The sequence below is a fragment of the Eulemur rufifrons genome, chromosome 2, assembly GCF_041146395.1.
Source record: "Eulemur rufifrons isolate Redbay chromosome 2, OSU_ERuf_1, whole genome shotgun sequence".
NCBI lineage: Eukaryota > Metazoa > Chordata > Mammalia > Primates > Lemuridae > Eulemur > Eulemur rufifrons.
Window position 1 is genome coordinate 8,873,087 of NC_090984.1, and position 16,179 is coordinate 8,889,265.

Consider the following 16,179-nt stretch of genomic DNA (forward strand, 5'->3'; position numbering starts at 1 on the left):
TCTTGAGAAACCACAGCCTGTCACAATGACAACAGAAGCAGCATTAATAAGAATGTACTGGCCGGGCGCGGTGGCTCACGCCTGTAATCCTAGCACTCTGGGAGGCCGAGGTGGGCGGATCGTTTGAGCTCAGGAGTTCGAGACCAGCCTGAGCAAGAGCGAGACCCCATCTCTACTAAAAATAGAAAGAAATTATATGGACAGCTAAAACTATATATAGAAAAAAATTAGCCGGGCATGGTGGTGCATGCCTGTAGTCCCAGCTACTCGGGAGGCTGAGGCAGGAGGATCGCTTGAGCCCAGGAGTTTGAGGTTGCTGTGAGCTAGGCTGACGCCACGGCACTCACTCTAGCCTGGGCAACAGAGTGAGACTCTGTCTCAAAAAAAAAAAAAAAAAAAAAAAAAAGAATGTACTGACTGCTTATGCAATGCCTTCATTGTGTAGATATCAAGTTTAAGCCTTCTCACAGTGCTGCAAAATGGGGATTGTCACCCCATTTCTCAGATGAGGAAACCGAGGCTTGGAGGGGTTCAGCTACTTGCTTGAGGTCACCTGGCAGTAACAGTCTCACTGCTGGAGGCAGCTGGGGCTACCCTGGAGCCCTAGACTTACTGGAGTGTCTCTTTCTTGCAAAGGATTTGGGGCAGAGACAGATCTATGGGGGAAGGAGCAACTGGGGTGGGGGGAAAAGCAGGAAAGACTTAAAGCAAAGCGTATCTACCAGGTGCTCCCCTTGCAAACAGGACACAGGGGCGGGCTTTTCCCAGCAGTCCTCTTCAGCGTCTAGTACATGGCTGTGTCAGCTAAGTCCAGGTCCTTGCCTTTGAGAAGGGTGGGTGTCCTGAGATGCTGAGTTGGAGAAGTCACTCTCGGCCAGTGGGTGGATTTTAGGACGAACAGAGAATGGGGTATCACAGGGTGAGGATGTTTTATTTTCTTCTCGTAACAATAGATACTAATATTGCCACCACCCCCATCTCGCAGATGAGAAAACTGAAGCACAGAAAGTTCATGTCACTTGCCCAAGCTCCACGACAGGAAAGGGTAGGGCCTGCACAGAGTTTGGGTAAGAAGAACATTCTGTTTCCATCCCCTGATTTGACAGGTGAGGGAAATGAGACCCAGAGAGGGTTGGGAAGCTGCCCAAAGCCACACAGCGATCCTGGGAGAATGTGGGAGGTCAGAAAGGCCCCTGGGAGGCTGGGGGTGTCCTCAGATGAAGTCTCTAGGCCTGTGTCAAGCTGCCCCCCACTTCCTGGCAATGCTTTTAGGAAACGACAGTTGGAGGGGGCATCCTTCCTTCTTGGTGGAGCCAGCAAGCTTGGGCTGCAGGGAAATGGAAGCCACATTTATTCCGCCTGCCCGCTCGGTGTGAGCTCACTGTCTAGGCATTTGCAGCGCCTCACTTCAAACCCACGTGTGCTCTTGACCCGTGATAAACCAGGGCTACTCTGGAGGCTCAGATGAACGAGGGGACACGGCCCCCCAGCTATGTGGACATCCCCCAACTTTCTGAGAGTCCTTCCCTTCTGCCAGTCCCCTGCAGCACCCCTCACCCCTGTTGACTCAGGCAGGAAACCAGCTGGGTCGCTTTCGAGTGCTTCCTGGTCCTGAGGACGCAGCCCCTCCGGCCTGCCCAGCTGGCAACAGTTCCTCGTTAGGTTTCTTTTCTTCCTTTTTGAAACACGAGTTAGAGGGCAAAGTGTCAGGACCATGCCAGAGGAGTAGGCATTTCAGGCCCATGGGGAACATGAAAGCAAGAGAGGAAAAGGCTTGGACAAGATATACAAGAATAAATAAAATACATGTATTTATTTTTTATTTATTTAATTTTTTTTAGAGATGGTCTTGCTCTGTCACCCAGGCTGGAGTGTAGTGGTGTGACCATAGCTCACTATAACCTTAAACTCCTGGGCTCAAGTGATCCTCCTGCCTCAGCGCCCCCAGGACTACAGTGTGCATTACCATGCTCGGCTAATTTTTAAAGTTTTTGTAGAGACAGGATCTCACTATGCTGCTCAGGCTGGTCTCGAACTCCTGGCCTCAAGCTATCTTCCCGCCTTGGCCTCCCAAAGTGCTGGGACTATAGGCATGCGTGAGCCACTGTGCTCCTCCAAAAAGCTACATGTAGTGACACCCTGGCCCTGGGGGAGAGGGGCAGGGGACAGGTAGAGAGGGATGTCAGGTGGGCAGGTGGGCAGCTGGGCTTGGGCTACCACCTCCCTGCCCCCAGCACAGAAGGCAGGTCACAGTCACACCAGTGAGTCCCAAGTCCATCAGGCTCCTGATTTCTCCACACAGAGGGTGTGTGTGGAAGCGTCAGGATCCCCATTTAACAGATGGGGAAACTGAGGCTCAGAGAGGTGAACGGACCCACTGAAGGTCACGCAGCCCAGAAGTGGCAGAACCTGGCCTAGAACTCCCGGTGTGGGTTTTTTCTGGAGTCTGGGGCTCTTGGAAGCAGGTGGAAGGGACACAGAAACACAGCAGGGAAAAAATGGCCCGGGGAAGTGATGGGAAACTGAGGCTGTTTGGAGATTAGGGAAGGGGGAACAGGCGGATGGACATTCCAGCCCCCATACCTGTAGCACCTGAAAACCCTCCTTGCCCCTGGGGTCCTCCTCAAAGGGGGCTGGTTTCACAGGCACAAAAGGAACCCACTGGCAGGATTCCTCCGTTCGTCCAGGCGCTGCCAGCCTGTAGGTGGGCTTGGCCCGGGTCAAAGGCGCCTCCTGGTGGCCGCGTCAAGTGCCAGATGGCACCCAGAACCCACCCCGCCCCCAGGCTCGCCTTTCTGAAGTCCCAGATCGAAAAATTAAAATTTTAAAAAGAGGGCGAAATCGCCACTCTCCTAACATATAACGATAAACACGTGTTAAAATTTTCATTTCACTGATGCACACACAGGCAGATGTTCTAAATGGTTCAAAAGACAGTCTGCAAAAGACACTTTTACAGATCAGCCTATTCCAGGAAATGTGTGAATGGCGGCAAATGGCTTTTTTCACAGGCGGACCAGGATTGTCAATTGAACCTTGGCTAGCTGGGCTGGCATTTGCATGTCTGGAGATAAGAATTATTCACTTTGTATTGCTAGCAGTTGGTGCTCACGACTTAGGGAGTTGTAAAATAGTTCAAAGACGGTCTGAATCAGGTACCCGGGAAGGGTGTGTTGTGTGTAGATAATGCACTGGAGGATCTATTGAATGACCATAACGGATTGAGACGCAAGATTTCCCTGGCAGAAGGAAGAAACCATTCATTTCTTCCCTCATTCAACAAACACCTGCTCATCGAGTGCGTATTGTGCGCTGTTCTAGGTGCTGGAGACACAGGCCAGGAACAAAACAAAGACCCGCACTTGAGAAGCAAAGCAGAGACAGAAAACAGCACATGGTGACCGCAATTGAATAGGCCCCTCCTAGGGCTGGGGGACGGGGAAGGCTTCTCAGAGAAGGGGGTGTCTGGGGAAGGGCAGCGGGGGCAGGGAACTGCTAAGTGCAAAGGCCAGGAGGCAGGGCAGGGAGAAGGGGAGTAGGGAGGCGACACAGGCTTGGTGCTCTTTCTGTTCTCACTGCATCGTCAGTTCTTAGCTCTGCCTAGCCCGGAGGTTGGCACAAAACGGTCACAATAAATGCTGATTGAGCAAACTGGTCCCATCTCAAAGGGCAAAAGTCACTCACTGCCTGAGGTGGGCTAGAGGGCCCAGGTCCCCTAGGTGGGGCTCAAGGGTGTGCCCTGGGGGTCACGCAGCCAAGCCACAGCCCTCCAGCCAGAAAGAGGGAAGGGAAAACTCCTCCCTGCCCCCAAGTCTGGGGTCTGATCTCATCCTCCACTCGCTTCCTGCCCCACAGAAACCCTGAAGGCCACCGGGTCTTCACGGGGCCCCGAGGAACCCCAAAGGGACAGTCTTGTTCTGCTGCCAGAATTCGCAATTTTTCAAGATGTTCTTTTTTTGTGAGATTTCTCCCCCCCCCCCACCGCCTTTTTTGGCGGTAAGGTTCACATGAAATTCATTATCTTAAAGTGTACAGTTGAGTGCCATTTAGTACCATCGCAGTGTTGTGTAATTACTGCTAGTTCTAGAATGTTTTCATCTCCCCCAAAACAAACCCTGTCCCCATTAGCAGCCACTCCCCACTCCTCCCTACCCACAGCCCCGGGTAACCACTAATTTGCTGTCTCTACAGATTTGCCTGTTCTGGACATTTTGTATAAATGGAGTCACACCCGTGGCCTTTGGTGTCTGGCTTCCCTCAGCGCAATGTCTGTGAGGTTCTTCCACATCGCAGCACGGATCAGGGCTTCGTGCCTTTTATGGGCTGACTAATACTCCACTGTACGGATATACCAAGTTTGTTTATCCAATCGTCTGTGGATGGACATTTGGGTCGTCTCAACCTTTTAGCTATTGGGAACGGTGCTGTCACGGACATGTGTCTACAAATCTGTGTGGACACCGGTTCTCCGTTCTTTGGGGCAGATGCCTAGGAGCGAATTGCTGGGTCACACGGTAATTCTATGAGGAACTCACTGAAGAATTGTCAAGACTGTTTTCCCTGCTTTTAAAAAAAAAATGTTGGCAGTTCAGTGACCACCACTGTGTGGGACCAAGAAAACACGCTTGGGATGCAGTTTGGGGTCAGCTGCTGGTGACCCAACAGCCCCGTCTTCCTGGTGGGTCAGGGGGCTGGGAAAGGACGGGCCGCTAGAAAACCAGTCACTCCTGTCTTGGGTGAGCACCAACTGTGCCTACAGGCACCACCCCCAAAGGATAGCAGTTCAGTGTCACCTGACTATAGCCTGTCTGCCACCATGCTGTGACCCGGGTCCAGCTCAGGCCAGAGCTCCCAGCAGATTCCACAGGCACCGCCAGCTTCAGACCTGAACAACAATTTGGGTGTGGGGGAGCCCCGGGATGGGCAGGAGAGAATCTTGGGCTGCAGGGAGTGAGGCCACAGGTGGCCAGCTGAGAGCATGGATCGGGACTCTGCCAGCTTTGGGTTCAAGTCTCAACTGTGGAATGTCACATGCAGCCTAGCCTGGGTGTCCTGCTGGTTTTGGTGATTTGTGGAAAGCACTAGAACTGTGCCTGGCCCGAACACAGCACTCAATGCTGGCTGCCATAACTTTTCTTTTTTTTTTTTTGAGACAGAGTTCCGCTCTGTTGCCCTGAGTGCCATAACGTCAGCCCAGCTCACTGCAGCCTCCAACTCCTGGGCTCAAGGGATCCTCCTGCCTCAGCCTCCCGAGTAGCTGGGGCTACAGGCGTGTGCCACAACACCTGGCTAATTTTTCTACTTTTTGTAGAGACGGGTCTTACTCTTGCTGAGGCTGGTCTCGACTTCCTGAGCTCAAGCAATCCTCGATCCCACCTTGGTCTCCCAGAGTGCTAGGATTACAGGTATGAGCCACCACACCCAGCCTTTTTTTTTTTTCAGTCGGCACTCTACCCAGGTGGCACTGCGTGGTTTCTGACTGCACTCTGGTTTACTCAGCACCATGACCCAATGAGGTGGCACCTGACCTACAGATGTCTGACTTGTCCCTGGTTGTGTCCCCAGTGCAGGTGAGCAAGGAGACTGGAGTGAGTCACCCAGGGTCAGAGGGAGGAAAGACCCTTGCTCAGCTCCCAGGCTCTGGGATGGAGGCACGGAAGCCCAGCTTTCATTCCCTGGGCACATGGCTGCTGGGGACGGTGGGACGGGGCAGAACAGGTCTCTCAGGGAGACCAGCGGGCTCACCCAGCCCTGGCCCTGGCCTGCTCACGGAACCACGGGATCACAGAAGGAACAAAACCAGGTTTATTTCTCTGGGTTAAACAAGTGGAGACAGGACCAGAGCAAGGGGACCGAGGAAGTTGGTGACCACATGTTCCTGGCCATCATTGGGTTCTTGGCACCCTGGGATCTGCACATCAGCTGCTAATGGGCCGGGCCCCCACCCAAGTTCTAGGTGTAACCTCGTGCTGGGGGACAGGGTCCTCTTCCCCATGGTGCAGCCACGGGGTCATGTGCCAGGTCCGAGTGTGCAGGTGGGGGCTGCAGCGTTGACCCCTGCTTGGGCTTGTGTTCTTAGGAAGTCGCCTTATTGGAGGAGGCGGCAGCTGCCCCCTTCTTCTTGGCGGGGCCCTTCAGCAGCGCCAGCTTCCTGGGCAGGCTGGTGCTGGCTCTCATCACCACGTCATGTTCGATCTTCTTCCGGATCCCGACTTCCAGGTTCTGAGGGGCAACCACAGGACAGTCAGACTGGGACCCGAGGCAGGGGGAGGGCCTGACCATTTGGCCTCTTCCTTACTGAGGCTCGCAGGGGGCTGGATCCACAACTAGCCACTCAAACAGCATCTGACTGGGGTCTAGAGGTAGGAGTTTAAGTCCTGCTTTTGCCCAGCACCCTCTGGGGCCTCAACACACAAAGAAATCCTTCTCATCTCTGCACCTTAGCTCTGCTTATGCCCATTTAACAGATGGGGAAACTGAAGCTCCTGCAGCAAGGAGGTACTTTCCCAGGGTCCCCAAACCACAAGGGTCATGGGGGACTGGGGCCTGGTGTGTCCACAGCCTCTGGCCCCAGGCTCTAGGTGGACAGCCTCCTCCTGTCCCATGTCATCTCTGCTTTACAGATGGTGAGCTGGGGATCTGAGGGGTGGGTACCGGAGCTGCTAAGCAAATGCACAAGGATGGAGCAAAACCAAGTGTGTGAGTCCAAAACTGGTAGCTCAGTCACCTTCCCCAAACTGCTTATGAGTTTCAAAGACCATGAACACCACTGGAGGAGCTAACCATGTGCCTGGGTGCAGGGGACACGGAGCCAGCACTGAGTGTGTGTGGACAACGTAAATGTCAGTAACATAATACATTAAACTTCAAAGGATGTTCTTTAAACTGTTAAAGGATGGTAAGGGCCACTACGGAGAAAACAGAGAAAAGGAGGCAGGGGTGAGGAGTGAGGGGCGGGGACCGCCATCAGGGCAGGCTTCTTTGAAGTTGGAGGAAGGGAGCTGTGTGGATTTCCTGGGGAGGTGCAAGGACAGAGTCATCCTGAAGCGAGACTAGAAGGGTAGAATGGAGGATCAGGAGCTTGGTTTTGGACATGATAAATTTGAAGTGTCAATGAGACACCTCCCCCCCACCCCCACCCCAGGACCCTGGAGCTAAGCAGACCGCTTGCTACGCAGTTCTGAGAAAACTGATGCTCTGTGGGGACTAAACGATTTCCTGCAGCTCACAGGGCTGGTTACAGTGGAGTACAACTAAACCCAGGTCTGACTCCACCAAACCCACAGCTGGAAATCTCTTTCAAACTTCTCTATATGCTAAATCCTACCTGCCTACATGACAAAGTTACACTTAAAAGACAACCGGAAAAAACGAGAACGACAACCAAGGCACCTCACACTTCTGAGCTCTGCGCTGCTCTGAGCTGACAGGCGCCCTATCGCGCTGTAGGGCGATAACTCTAGGAAGAAGGGGCTCTCAGTCTGGCCACTTCACAGAAAAAAGGCTCAGGAAGAACTACTACTTATCCAAGGAGCTGAGATTTGCAGCCAGCACCGCGTTCTTACAAAGCTGGGTTTTCAACTCCCTGCCCATTCCACCTCCCTTCCTGGGTTCCATTAAAAAGAACAGTAATAGCAGGAGCAGCTGACGTTTTTTGAACACATTTTGTGCTCCAGGCCTTGCTTCTATGAGGCCCCGTTGACTGGTAAGTGGTGTTCCTGTGCCCGCTGCACAGGGGAGGAAACGGAGGCTCCCAGAGCTGGGAGTCCTCCAAGCTCCCTCCCTGGCCCGTCGCCGGCCCCCGGGTTCCATCTCTGGCCCCGCACACCTTCTTGAGCTTTTGCTGCTGCACGATGCGCGCCTTCTTGGCAGCGATAACACGACCTGGGAAGAGACGCGTTCGCGTGAGGCTAGGGAGCCCCAGGCCGACCTCACCCCCAGCTCCCGGCCCGCTCCTCACCGCCTTTCTTCGGGCCCCGGTTCCGCTCAGATGCCGCCGCTGCAGTCTTCCTCTTCGCCGGCTTGTGCGCCTGGAACTTGCGCTGCCCCTGCGCCATGTTCACGCACGCACCGGAAGAGGCGGTGCCGTGAACAATCGTAGCCGGAAGACGCAAAGCATCATGGGATGCAGCGGGGCGGAAAAGCGCAAGGGATCAAGAGACACGACGTGGCACACGTTAAAGGGACCGTATGTCACAAAGGTAGTCGATGATAACTAGTATTCATAACCAGCATTTTGCAAAAATTTCAGACGAAAGGGGACAATGATAAGCTAACATTTATTGCGTGCTTATGTATTTTATAAAACATGCTATTTTATGCCCTATATACATGAAACTAGGATTAGAGTGTATAAACCTTACTTTTGTGCTCTTTATACGTAAAATCTGAGGCTAGGATTAGGGTGAGGAAAGTTGCACTCATCTCTGTTGCAAAATTTCATGGGAGGCCACAAACTTCAGTAACCAAGATAAACAACATTTTCAAGATTTGTATTTTTCATCATGGAGTTTTTTGCATTAATTGATTTTTTAAAAAAAATATTGCTTTGCTGAACGTGGTGGCTCACGGTTGTAATTGCAGCACTTTGGGGGGGGGGAGCCCGAGGTAGGAGAATTGCTTGAGGCCAGGAGTTCCGAGACCACCCTGGTCAAGATAGCGAGACGCTGTCTCTACCAAATGAGAAAAATTAGCTGGGCGTAGTGGCGTATGCCCATAGTCCCAGCTACTCGGGAGGCTGAGGCAAAAACAACAACAAAATTGCTTTAAAATATTATTTATCTTGGTTACTGAGCTTTTTGGGTCCTCTTTTAAATTTTGCACCCAAAATGTCAGCCTAGTTCCAGCCCTGACAGCAAGCTTAAGAGGGAGGTACTAGTATTATTCCCATTTTATAAAAAAGGAGACCAAGGCACGGAGAGGTGAAGTGACTTGCTTCAGATCACACAGTGGAAAAAGTGGCAGAGCTAGGATTTGAACCTGGGCAGCCTGCCTCTGGCTACTAGGCTCTTAAGAGTTGTGCAAGGCCCTGTCTGATCTCCCTGCTCTAGGAAAGAGTGTGGTTGAGGGCAGAAGGTCAGCTTTTGGACAGGCCATTCAAGAAATTTATTATAAAACCTGGGGGATGGGGGCAGGGCAGGCAGAGCTGAGTTGGTTACAACTGGGGTCCATCTAGGGTCCCTCCCCCCGAGGAGATGGTGGTGGTTAGGGCTGCCTGCAGCTCTTCCGGGGCAAAGACCCCCAGCTCTGTGATGATGCCACCGGTGATGAGGTCGTGGGGGGTGACATCAAAGGCGGGATTCCAAACCCCAATCCCTGCAAGGCAAAGAGCGCAGGCAATGAGGCTGGGATTTGACCCTGTGAGAGTTCTCAAGCTGTTGTCACCTGCCTCCATCCACCACATTGGTTCTTGGGGTTCCACCAAGAATCTGGGGATCCTCACACCAAAAAGTGCACAAAGGCATGGACACTGCACTCAGTTAACAAGTTTAGACTTCCAACCACTCCCAGAATGTCACTGCCCAAGAAATCATCAAAGTCTTATCTACATCTACCCCACTTCTGTCTGCTCTCAGCATCTCTTTAAGAATCTCAGAAGCTACCTCATGGCCTTTGCACAGGCTACTCCCTGTGCCTGGATGCTCTTCCCTAGATATGCACACGACTCACTGTTTCACCTTCTTCATCTTTGCTCAAATGTCACCTTCTCAATGTGGCCTTACTTGACTCCCCTGTCTAAACGTCCCTGTATAGACACTTCCCATACCCTTCCTTGCTTCTTCTTAGCCAGCCATTAGTCCCTTCTAACATACACTGGAACTTCGTTATTTGTCTTGCTCTGTCTCCCTCATTGCACTGTCAGCTCCCTCTCCGCAGGGACTTATCTGTCTTTATCCACTGTGTCCCCAGCGCCTTGCACGGTAGCTGGCACGAGCATGCACTCAAATATATTTGCTGACCGGGCATCATGGCTCACGCCTGAAATCCCAGCACTTTAGGAGGCCAAAGTGGGAGGATCGCTTGAGGCCAGGAGTTCAAGACCAGCCTGAACAACATAGCAAGACCCTGTATCTACAAAAAAATGAAAATATTACCTGGGTGCGGTGGCATGCACCTATAGTCCCAGCTACTCGGGAGGCTAAGGTGGGAGGATCACTGGGGCTATGATCACACCATTGCACTCCAGCCTGGGCAACAGAGTCAGACCTTGTTCCTTAAAAAAGTAAAACTTAAAAAAAAAAAATTTGTGGAATGAATTAATTACGGCAAATCATAACCCTCTACCTAGAGGCTACAAACTGGTGGCCTGTAAATGTGTTTTTCTCTGTAAATGTGTTTTTTTTTTTTTTGAGACAGAGTCTCACTCTGTTGCCCAGGCTAGAGTGAGTGCCGTGGCGTCAGCCTAGCTCACCGCAACCTCAAAGGCCTGGGCTTAAGCAATCCTACTGCCTCAGCCTCCCGAGTAGCTGGGACTACAGGCATGCGCCACCATGCCCGGCTAATTTTTTTTTCTATATATATTTTAGTTGGCCAGATAATTTCTTTCTATTTTTAGTAGAGACGAGGTCTCGCTCATTGCTCAGGCTGGTCTCGAACTCCTGACCTTGAGTGATCCACCCGCCTCGGCCTCCCAGAGTGCTAGGATTACAGGCGTGAGCCACCGCGCCCGGCCTGTAAATGTGTTTTTAAGATCATTGAATTAGCTGCCAGTTTTTAAAAATTGGGAGATTTCATATATAAAATAACAAGTAAGGCTCCTCTGGGAAAAATCAGAAGACCAGTCCCCCAGGGATCTTTGCTCTGCAATCACTGGCCACAGCAGAGTATTAGGGGCCGCAGTCTGCACCTGGTCTGTGTCAGTCATCCTTGTTACCCACTGTCCCCTGTGTCGGGGCAGTGGGGAGCGTGGGGGGGGGGGTTTAACTCTGCTTTATACAGTTGGGCATCTTAGGGATTATGTGCGTGCTAATAACACCTCCAGGAAAGCAGAGGGACCAAAAAAAAAAAAAAGAGAAAAAAATATATTTCAGAATTAATGTGTCTTATTTTTAAAAAGCCTTAAGTGCTCACAGCAGAAAACAACAGAATTTTAGGACTCTTTTCTGCTTAGTTGTATAGCATTCGTTTGACCTTGATTTCCCTACTGGGTGGTGGTCCTATAGTATTTTCAGTGCTTAGGGATTTTAACTGGTCCTTTCTATAAAGGGTTTTCTTTTTTTTCTTTTTTTTTTTATAGAGACAAAGTTTTGCTCTATCACTCAGGCTGGCCTTGAACTCCTGGGCTCAAGTGATCCTCTTGCCTTGGCCTCCCAAAGTGCTGGGATTATAAGTGTGAGCCACTACACCTGGTCATGTTTTCTTTTTTTTTTTTTTTTTTTTTTTTTTTAGAGACAGGGTTTCACTCTGTCACCCAGGCTGGAGTGCAGGGGTGTGATCATAGCTCACTGCAGCCTTGAACTCCTGGACTCAAGCGATGCTCCCATCTCAGCCTCCAGAGTAGCTGGGACTCCAGGCACATGCCATAAAGGGTTTTCAATCATAATTGTAATCATTACCATAGCAGCTAATATTTAATGAGCTAATATTTAAAGGGCCAGGCACTGTTCTAACTGTCAAGTGGATTAATTCAGGCCGGGCGCGGTGGCTCACGCCTGTAATCCTAGCACTCTGGGAGGCCGAGGTGGGCGGATCGTTTGAGCTCAGGAGTTCGAGACCAGCCTGAGCAAGAGCGAGACCCCATCTCTACTAAAAATAGAAAGAAATTATATGGACAGCTAAAAATATATATAGAAAAAAATTAGCCGGGCATGGTGGCGCATGCCTGTAGTCCCAGCTACTCGGGAGGCTGAGACAGGAGGATTGCTTGAGCCCAGGAGTTTGAGGTTGCTGTGAGCTAGGCTGACGCCACGGCACTCACTCTAGCCTGGGCAACAGAGTAAGACTCTGTCTCAAAAAAAAAAAAAAAAAAAAAAAAAAAAAAGTGGATTAATTCACCGAAGGCTCTTGGTTTATGTGGCAGGTTCTAACGATAGCCCATCTTACAGGTAGGAAGACTGAGGATCACAGGGACTTAAGAGATCTTAGGAAACTTGCTCATGGTTGCATGGCCAGGAAGTGTGGAGGGCTAAGAAAGTCTCATTTTTTCTTTATGGACAGTTGGCCAGACAGATATCCTTACTTCTTCAGGTGAGAAAACCCAGCTGGAGAATAAGACGATTTGCTCAAGGCCACACATATAACTTAGTAGTTGTAAATTCTGACCTTGAATCTGGCCTCCAGAATGCAGCTGTTATAAAAATGGCTTAAAGGAGCCGTTTATGCCCCAGAAGGCCAACAATGCCCTAAATGCTACCTGCCCCCACGAAGTGCCCAGGTGTCGTGGTGTCCCCTTTCTGAGGTCACAGCTTACCGGGCGCTGCAATCCTGATGCCATTAACATCAGTCAGCTCCTGGCCTGGGCGCTCCTCGATGACGATCTCTCGGCCAGTCTGGAGATGGAGGTCACACGAGGAGCTGGGAGCAGCCACGTAGAAGGGAATGCCGTGGTGCTTGGCCGCGATGGCCAGCTGGTAGGTGCCCACCTTGTTGGCTGTGTCGCCGTTGGCAACCACACGGTCGGCTCCCACGACCACGGCTGGTGGGAGTGGTGAGAAGTCAGGGGTCACTACCTGGCCCTGGCCCCGTGGAACCCCTTGCCCTGCACCCAGCCCACTGACCTGACACGCCCCTGTGGGCCATGGCGGCTGCAGCCATGCTGTCAGCAACGAGGGTGGCAGGGATCTGCTCATACACCAGCTCGAAGGCCGTCAGCCGGGCCCCCTGGTTGTAGGGCCGGGTCTCCGTGCAGAAGGCATGTTCCAGGCGGCCCATGGCGTGCAGGGAGCGGATCACACCTGTGGGGGCCCCGCCCACCAGAAGGCCCCGGGGAGGGGTAGAAACAGGGTGGTCCAATGGTTAGGGGTGCGGGCTCCTAGATTTCTTGCAGTGGCTGTTCCCTCTGCCTCGTGCGCTCTTCCCAGATATCGGTATGGCGCCCTCCTCATCTCCTTCACATCTGCTTAGAGGACATCTTCTCTGTGAAGCCCTCCCTGATTTCTGGATTTCACACGGTGACCCCCACACCTCCGATACCCTGCTGTTTGTCCTTAGCATTTGTCACCTGTGAACACCTCATGTGTATGGTTTGCCCTCCCTGTCTGTGGGTTCTGCCTCTGTGGATTCAACTATGTGATTTGAAAATATTTGCCAAAGAAAAAAAAAAAAAGCACCTGTACTGAATGTGTACAGACTTTTTTTCTTGTCATTATTTTCTTAACAATACAATATAGGCCGAGGTGGCTCATGCCTGAAATCCTATCACCCTGGGAGGCCAAGGTGGGAGGATCGCTTGAGCTTAGGAGTTTGAGACCACCCTGAGGAAGAACGGGACCCTGTCTCTACTAAAAAAAAAAAAAAGAAAAAAAAAAAGAAAAAAGAAAAAATTAGCCAGCCATGGTGGCGCACACCTGTAGTCCCAGCTACTCGGGAGGCTGAGGCAGGAGGATCACTTGAGCCCAGGAGTCTGAGGTTGCTGTGAGGTAGGCTGACGCCACAGCACTCTAGCCGGGGTGACAGAGTGAGGCTCTGTCTCGGAAAAAAAAAACAAAAACAACAACCAAACAAAACCCAGTATAATAGTTATTTACATAGCATTTACAATTGTATCAGGTGTTATAAGTAACCCAAAGATGACTTACAGTATGCAGGAGGACGTATGAAGGTTATATGCAAATATTATGCCACTTTATATCAGGGACATGAGCATCTGCAGATTTTAGCATCCTTGGGAGGTCGTGCAACCAATCCCCCACTGAGACCGAGAAACCTCTGCATTTATTTATCTTGCCTGTGTTTGTTCTTACTCCCCTGGGACCTCCCCAGACAGAGCAGAGATTTTATGTACTTTGTTCACTGCTATGTTCCCAGCAGGTGGAACAGTGTCTGGTGCACAGAAAGTGCTTAATGCTGGTTCAGTGACTGAATCAAAGGCAGAAGTCTTGCCATGAAGGCCCCAGTTCCCAGGGATGACGATGGGACCCACGCAGGTGGGGCAGTTTCCTGGGGAATTCAAGGTCAAGTGGAATCTGCTGCCTTGATCCATTCCCCTCACTCCTGGTCGCACCTACCCAATCTTCCTTTGGTCACTCCCTTCTCCCTGGTCCTCCTGGGATCCACATCCTGCCCAGTCTCTAGGCATACAGTTCAGGCTGGGCTTGTCCTGTGACTGATCTGGGGTGGGCAGGCGACCCTATCATACCCCCTGAGATGTAAGGAGGCTTTTCTGTTACCCTTGGCTCTTTCTCTCATGATCTTAACCCTGAGAGCTGCCTGGCAACCCGTGGAGTCTGAGGATGAAGAACAGTGATAGATGGGTCCTGATGCTATTGGTTGAGACCCTGGATCTAGCCATACCTGAAGCCTACCCTCTAAGTGTTTCTGCACAAGAACCAATACATCCACTTTTTTTTTTTTGCGGTCAAGTGGTTTGGGTTGCTTTCTCTCTCATTCAACAAGGGCCCTGGAAGGCCCTTCGGTACCCCCAAGGATGCTCACTCACCTAGGGCTGTGCCATAGCCAGCGGTGGCCAGTGCACCGGTGTTACAGTGTGTCAGCACCGTCACCTTGCCACCGCTGGGGGCCACCCGCTCCAGGAGGTGGTGGGCTCCCAGGTCCCCAATGCTCCGATTGTCTCTGAGGTCTTTCTCCAGCATGTCCTCGGCGCAGCGGATCACTCTGGGGCCAATAAGGGGCTTTCAGCACCAGCCATGAGGCCTTGGGGCCCAGGCCAATCCTGCCTCTCTGCACAACGCTGCTGTGCGGGAGCCCTCCTGCTTGAAGCCTCTTGTCGCTGTGGGGCCTGAACTCTTCTGCCACTGTCACAAAACTGTCACTCCATTCGCTAGCACAACACAGGTTTATGGAGCACTTCCAGTGTGCCAGGTGCTGGGGGACACAGCAGTAACCGAGACAAAACTCTTCTGTCCCTATGGAGCTGACAAGCGGTGGGGGAGGCAGCAAAGAAGGAAAAGGTGGCAGAATCAGGTGACAGAGAGCAGGGGATGAGACGTATTAGAAAGGTCGGTTGGGGAAGGCAGAAACCTGAAACCCGAACGTGAGATTAGCTCTGTGGATTCCTGCAGGAATGGCGTGTGCAAAGGCCCTGAGGCAGGAGCCAGCCTGGTGGGGCCAAGTAACACCAAGGGGCAGGGCTGGAGTGAAAGGAAGGGAGGGGAAGAAGAAAGCAGGGAGGGGACCAAGATTGGAAATAATTCCTCAAAAGCAAAAACAAGAGAACAAGGCGACACCAAAAACGGGGGGGGGGGGGGGGGGGGAGGGGGCGCTGCTAGGCGTGTTGAGGGGAGGCACAGTTAGGGGGCTGGGGCCAGGACGCTTGGGCCAGGCTGCCCATGCAAGATTCCCAGCTCTGACTGTGGAACCTTGGACAAGGGACTTAAGTGCGCCGTGCCTCAGTTTCCCTATCGGTATAATGGGTCGCTGTGCATTTAAAAAAACCCATGAGTCAGTGAATAGCTTCCGCCCAGAGGCGGTGCCTGGCACGAAGTCCTCGTACCTCTCCCGGACCGCCTCCTCCGTGGCGCCCTCCCGCTCCGCCTCCCGGGCTGCGGCGTCCGCCAGGTCGCGGGCGGCGCGGGCCATGTTGACGGCGGTGGGCCGGGCGGTGACGAGGAAGTTCAGCATGTCGCGCACGAATGTCACGAGCGCGGCGAGTCCCGGTCCCCCAGCGCCCGCCTGCAGCTCCACGGCGAGGCTGAGGCAGCCCACCAGGGCGATGGCCGGGGCGCCGCGCACCTGGAGGGGAGGATTCGGGGCGTCAGGGGCTGCGGGCGCCACCCACCTCCAGCCCCGGGTCCCCTTCCGGACCCCCGCCGCGCCGCCCCACCTTCATGGCGCGGATCGCCTCCCAGGCCTGGCGCACCGAGCCCACCGCCTCGTAGCGGCTCTGCTGGGGCAGCAGCAGCTGGTCGAGGATCTGCAGCGAGCCCCGCGAATAGCGGATCGCCTCCAAGGTCATGGTGCCGCCGCCACGATCGCGCTCTCGCCGCACGCAGAGGCGGGGCGGGACAGGGCGCAACGGGGCGCAGGGGGCGGAGCCCACCCCAGGAAAGGCGCATGCGCACG

General features: G+C 52.8%; 2 protein-coding genes across 2 annotated transcripts; both read right to left on the reverse strand.

The window, feature by feature from the left end:
* Positions 1-5,797: 5,797 nt before the first annotated feature.
* On the reverse strand, positions 5,798-8,614 carry C2H19orf53 (chromosome 2 C19orf53 homolog). The gene is made up of 3 exons (XM_069477458.1): positions 7,961-8,614; positions 7,829-7,884; positions 5,798-6,222 (listed from the first exon to the last, which is right to left on the reverse strand). Exons 1-3 carry the CDS (start codon positions 8,055-8,057, stop codon positions 6,076-6,078), a joined length of 300 nt encoding a protein of 99 aa, XP_069333559.1. The 5' UTR covers positions 8,058-8,614; the 3' UTR covers positions 5,798-6,075.
* A 6-nt stretch (positions 8,615-8,620) lies between these two features.
* MRI1 (methylthioribose-1-phosphate isomerase 1) lies at positions 8,621-16,113 on the reverse strand. Its single transcript, XM_069477446.1, has 6 exons — positions 15,941-16,113; positions 15,611-15,849; positions 14,597-14,772; positions 12,717-12,893; positions 12,410-12,634; positions 8,621-9,315 (listed from the first exon to the last, which is right to left on the reverse strand). The coding sequence occupies exons 1-6, from the start codon at positions 16,070-16,072 to the stop codon at positions 9,155-9,157; spliced, it is 1,110 nt and encodes a 369-aa protein (XP_069333547.1). The 5' UTR covers positions 16,073-16,113; the 3' UTR covers positions 8,621-9,154.
* Positions 16,114-16,179: the final 66 nt, after the last annotated feature.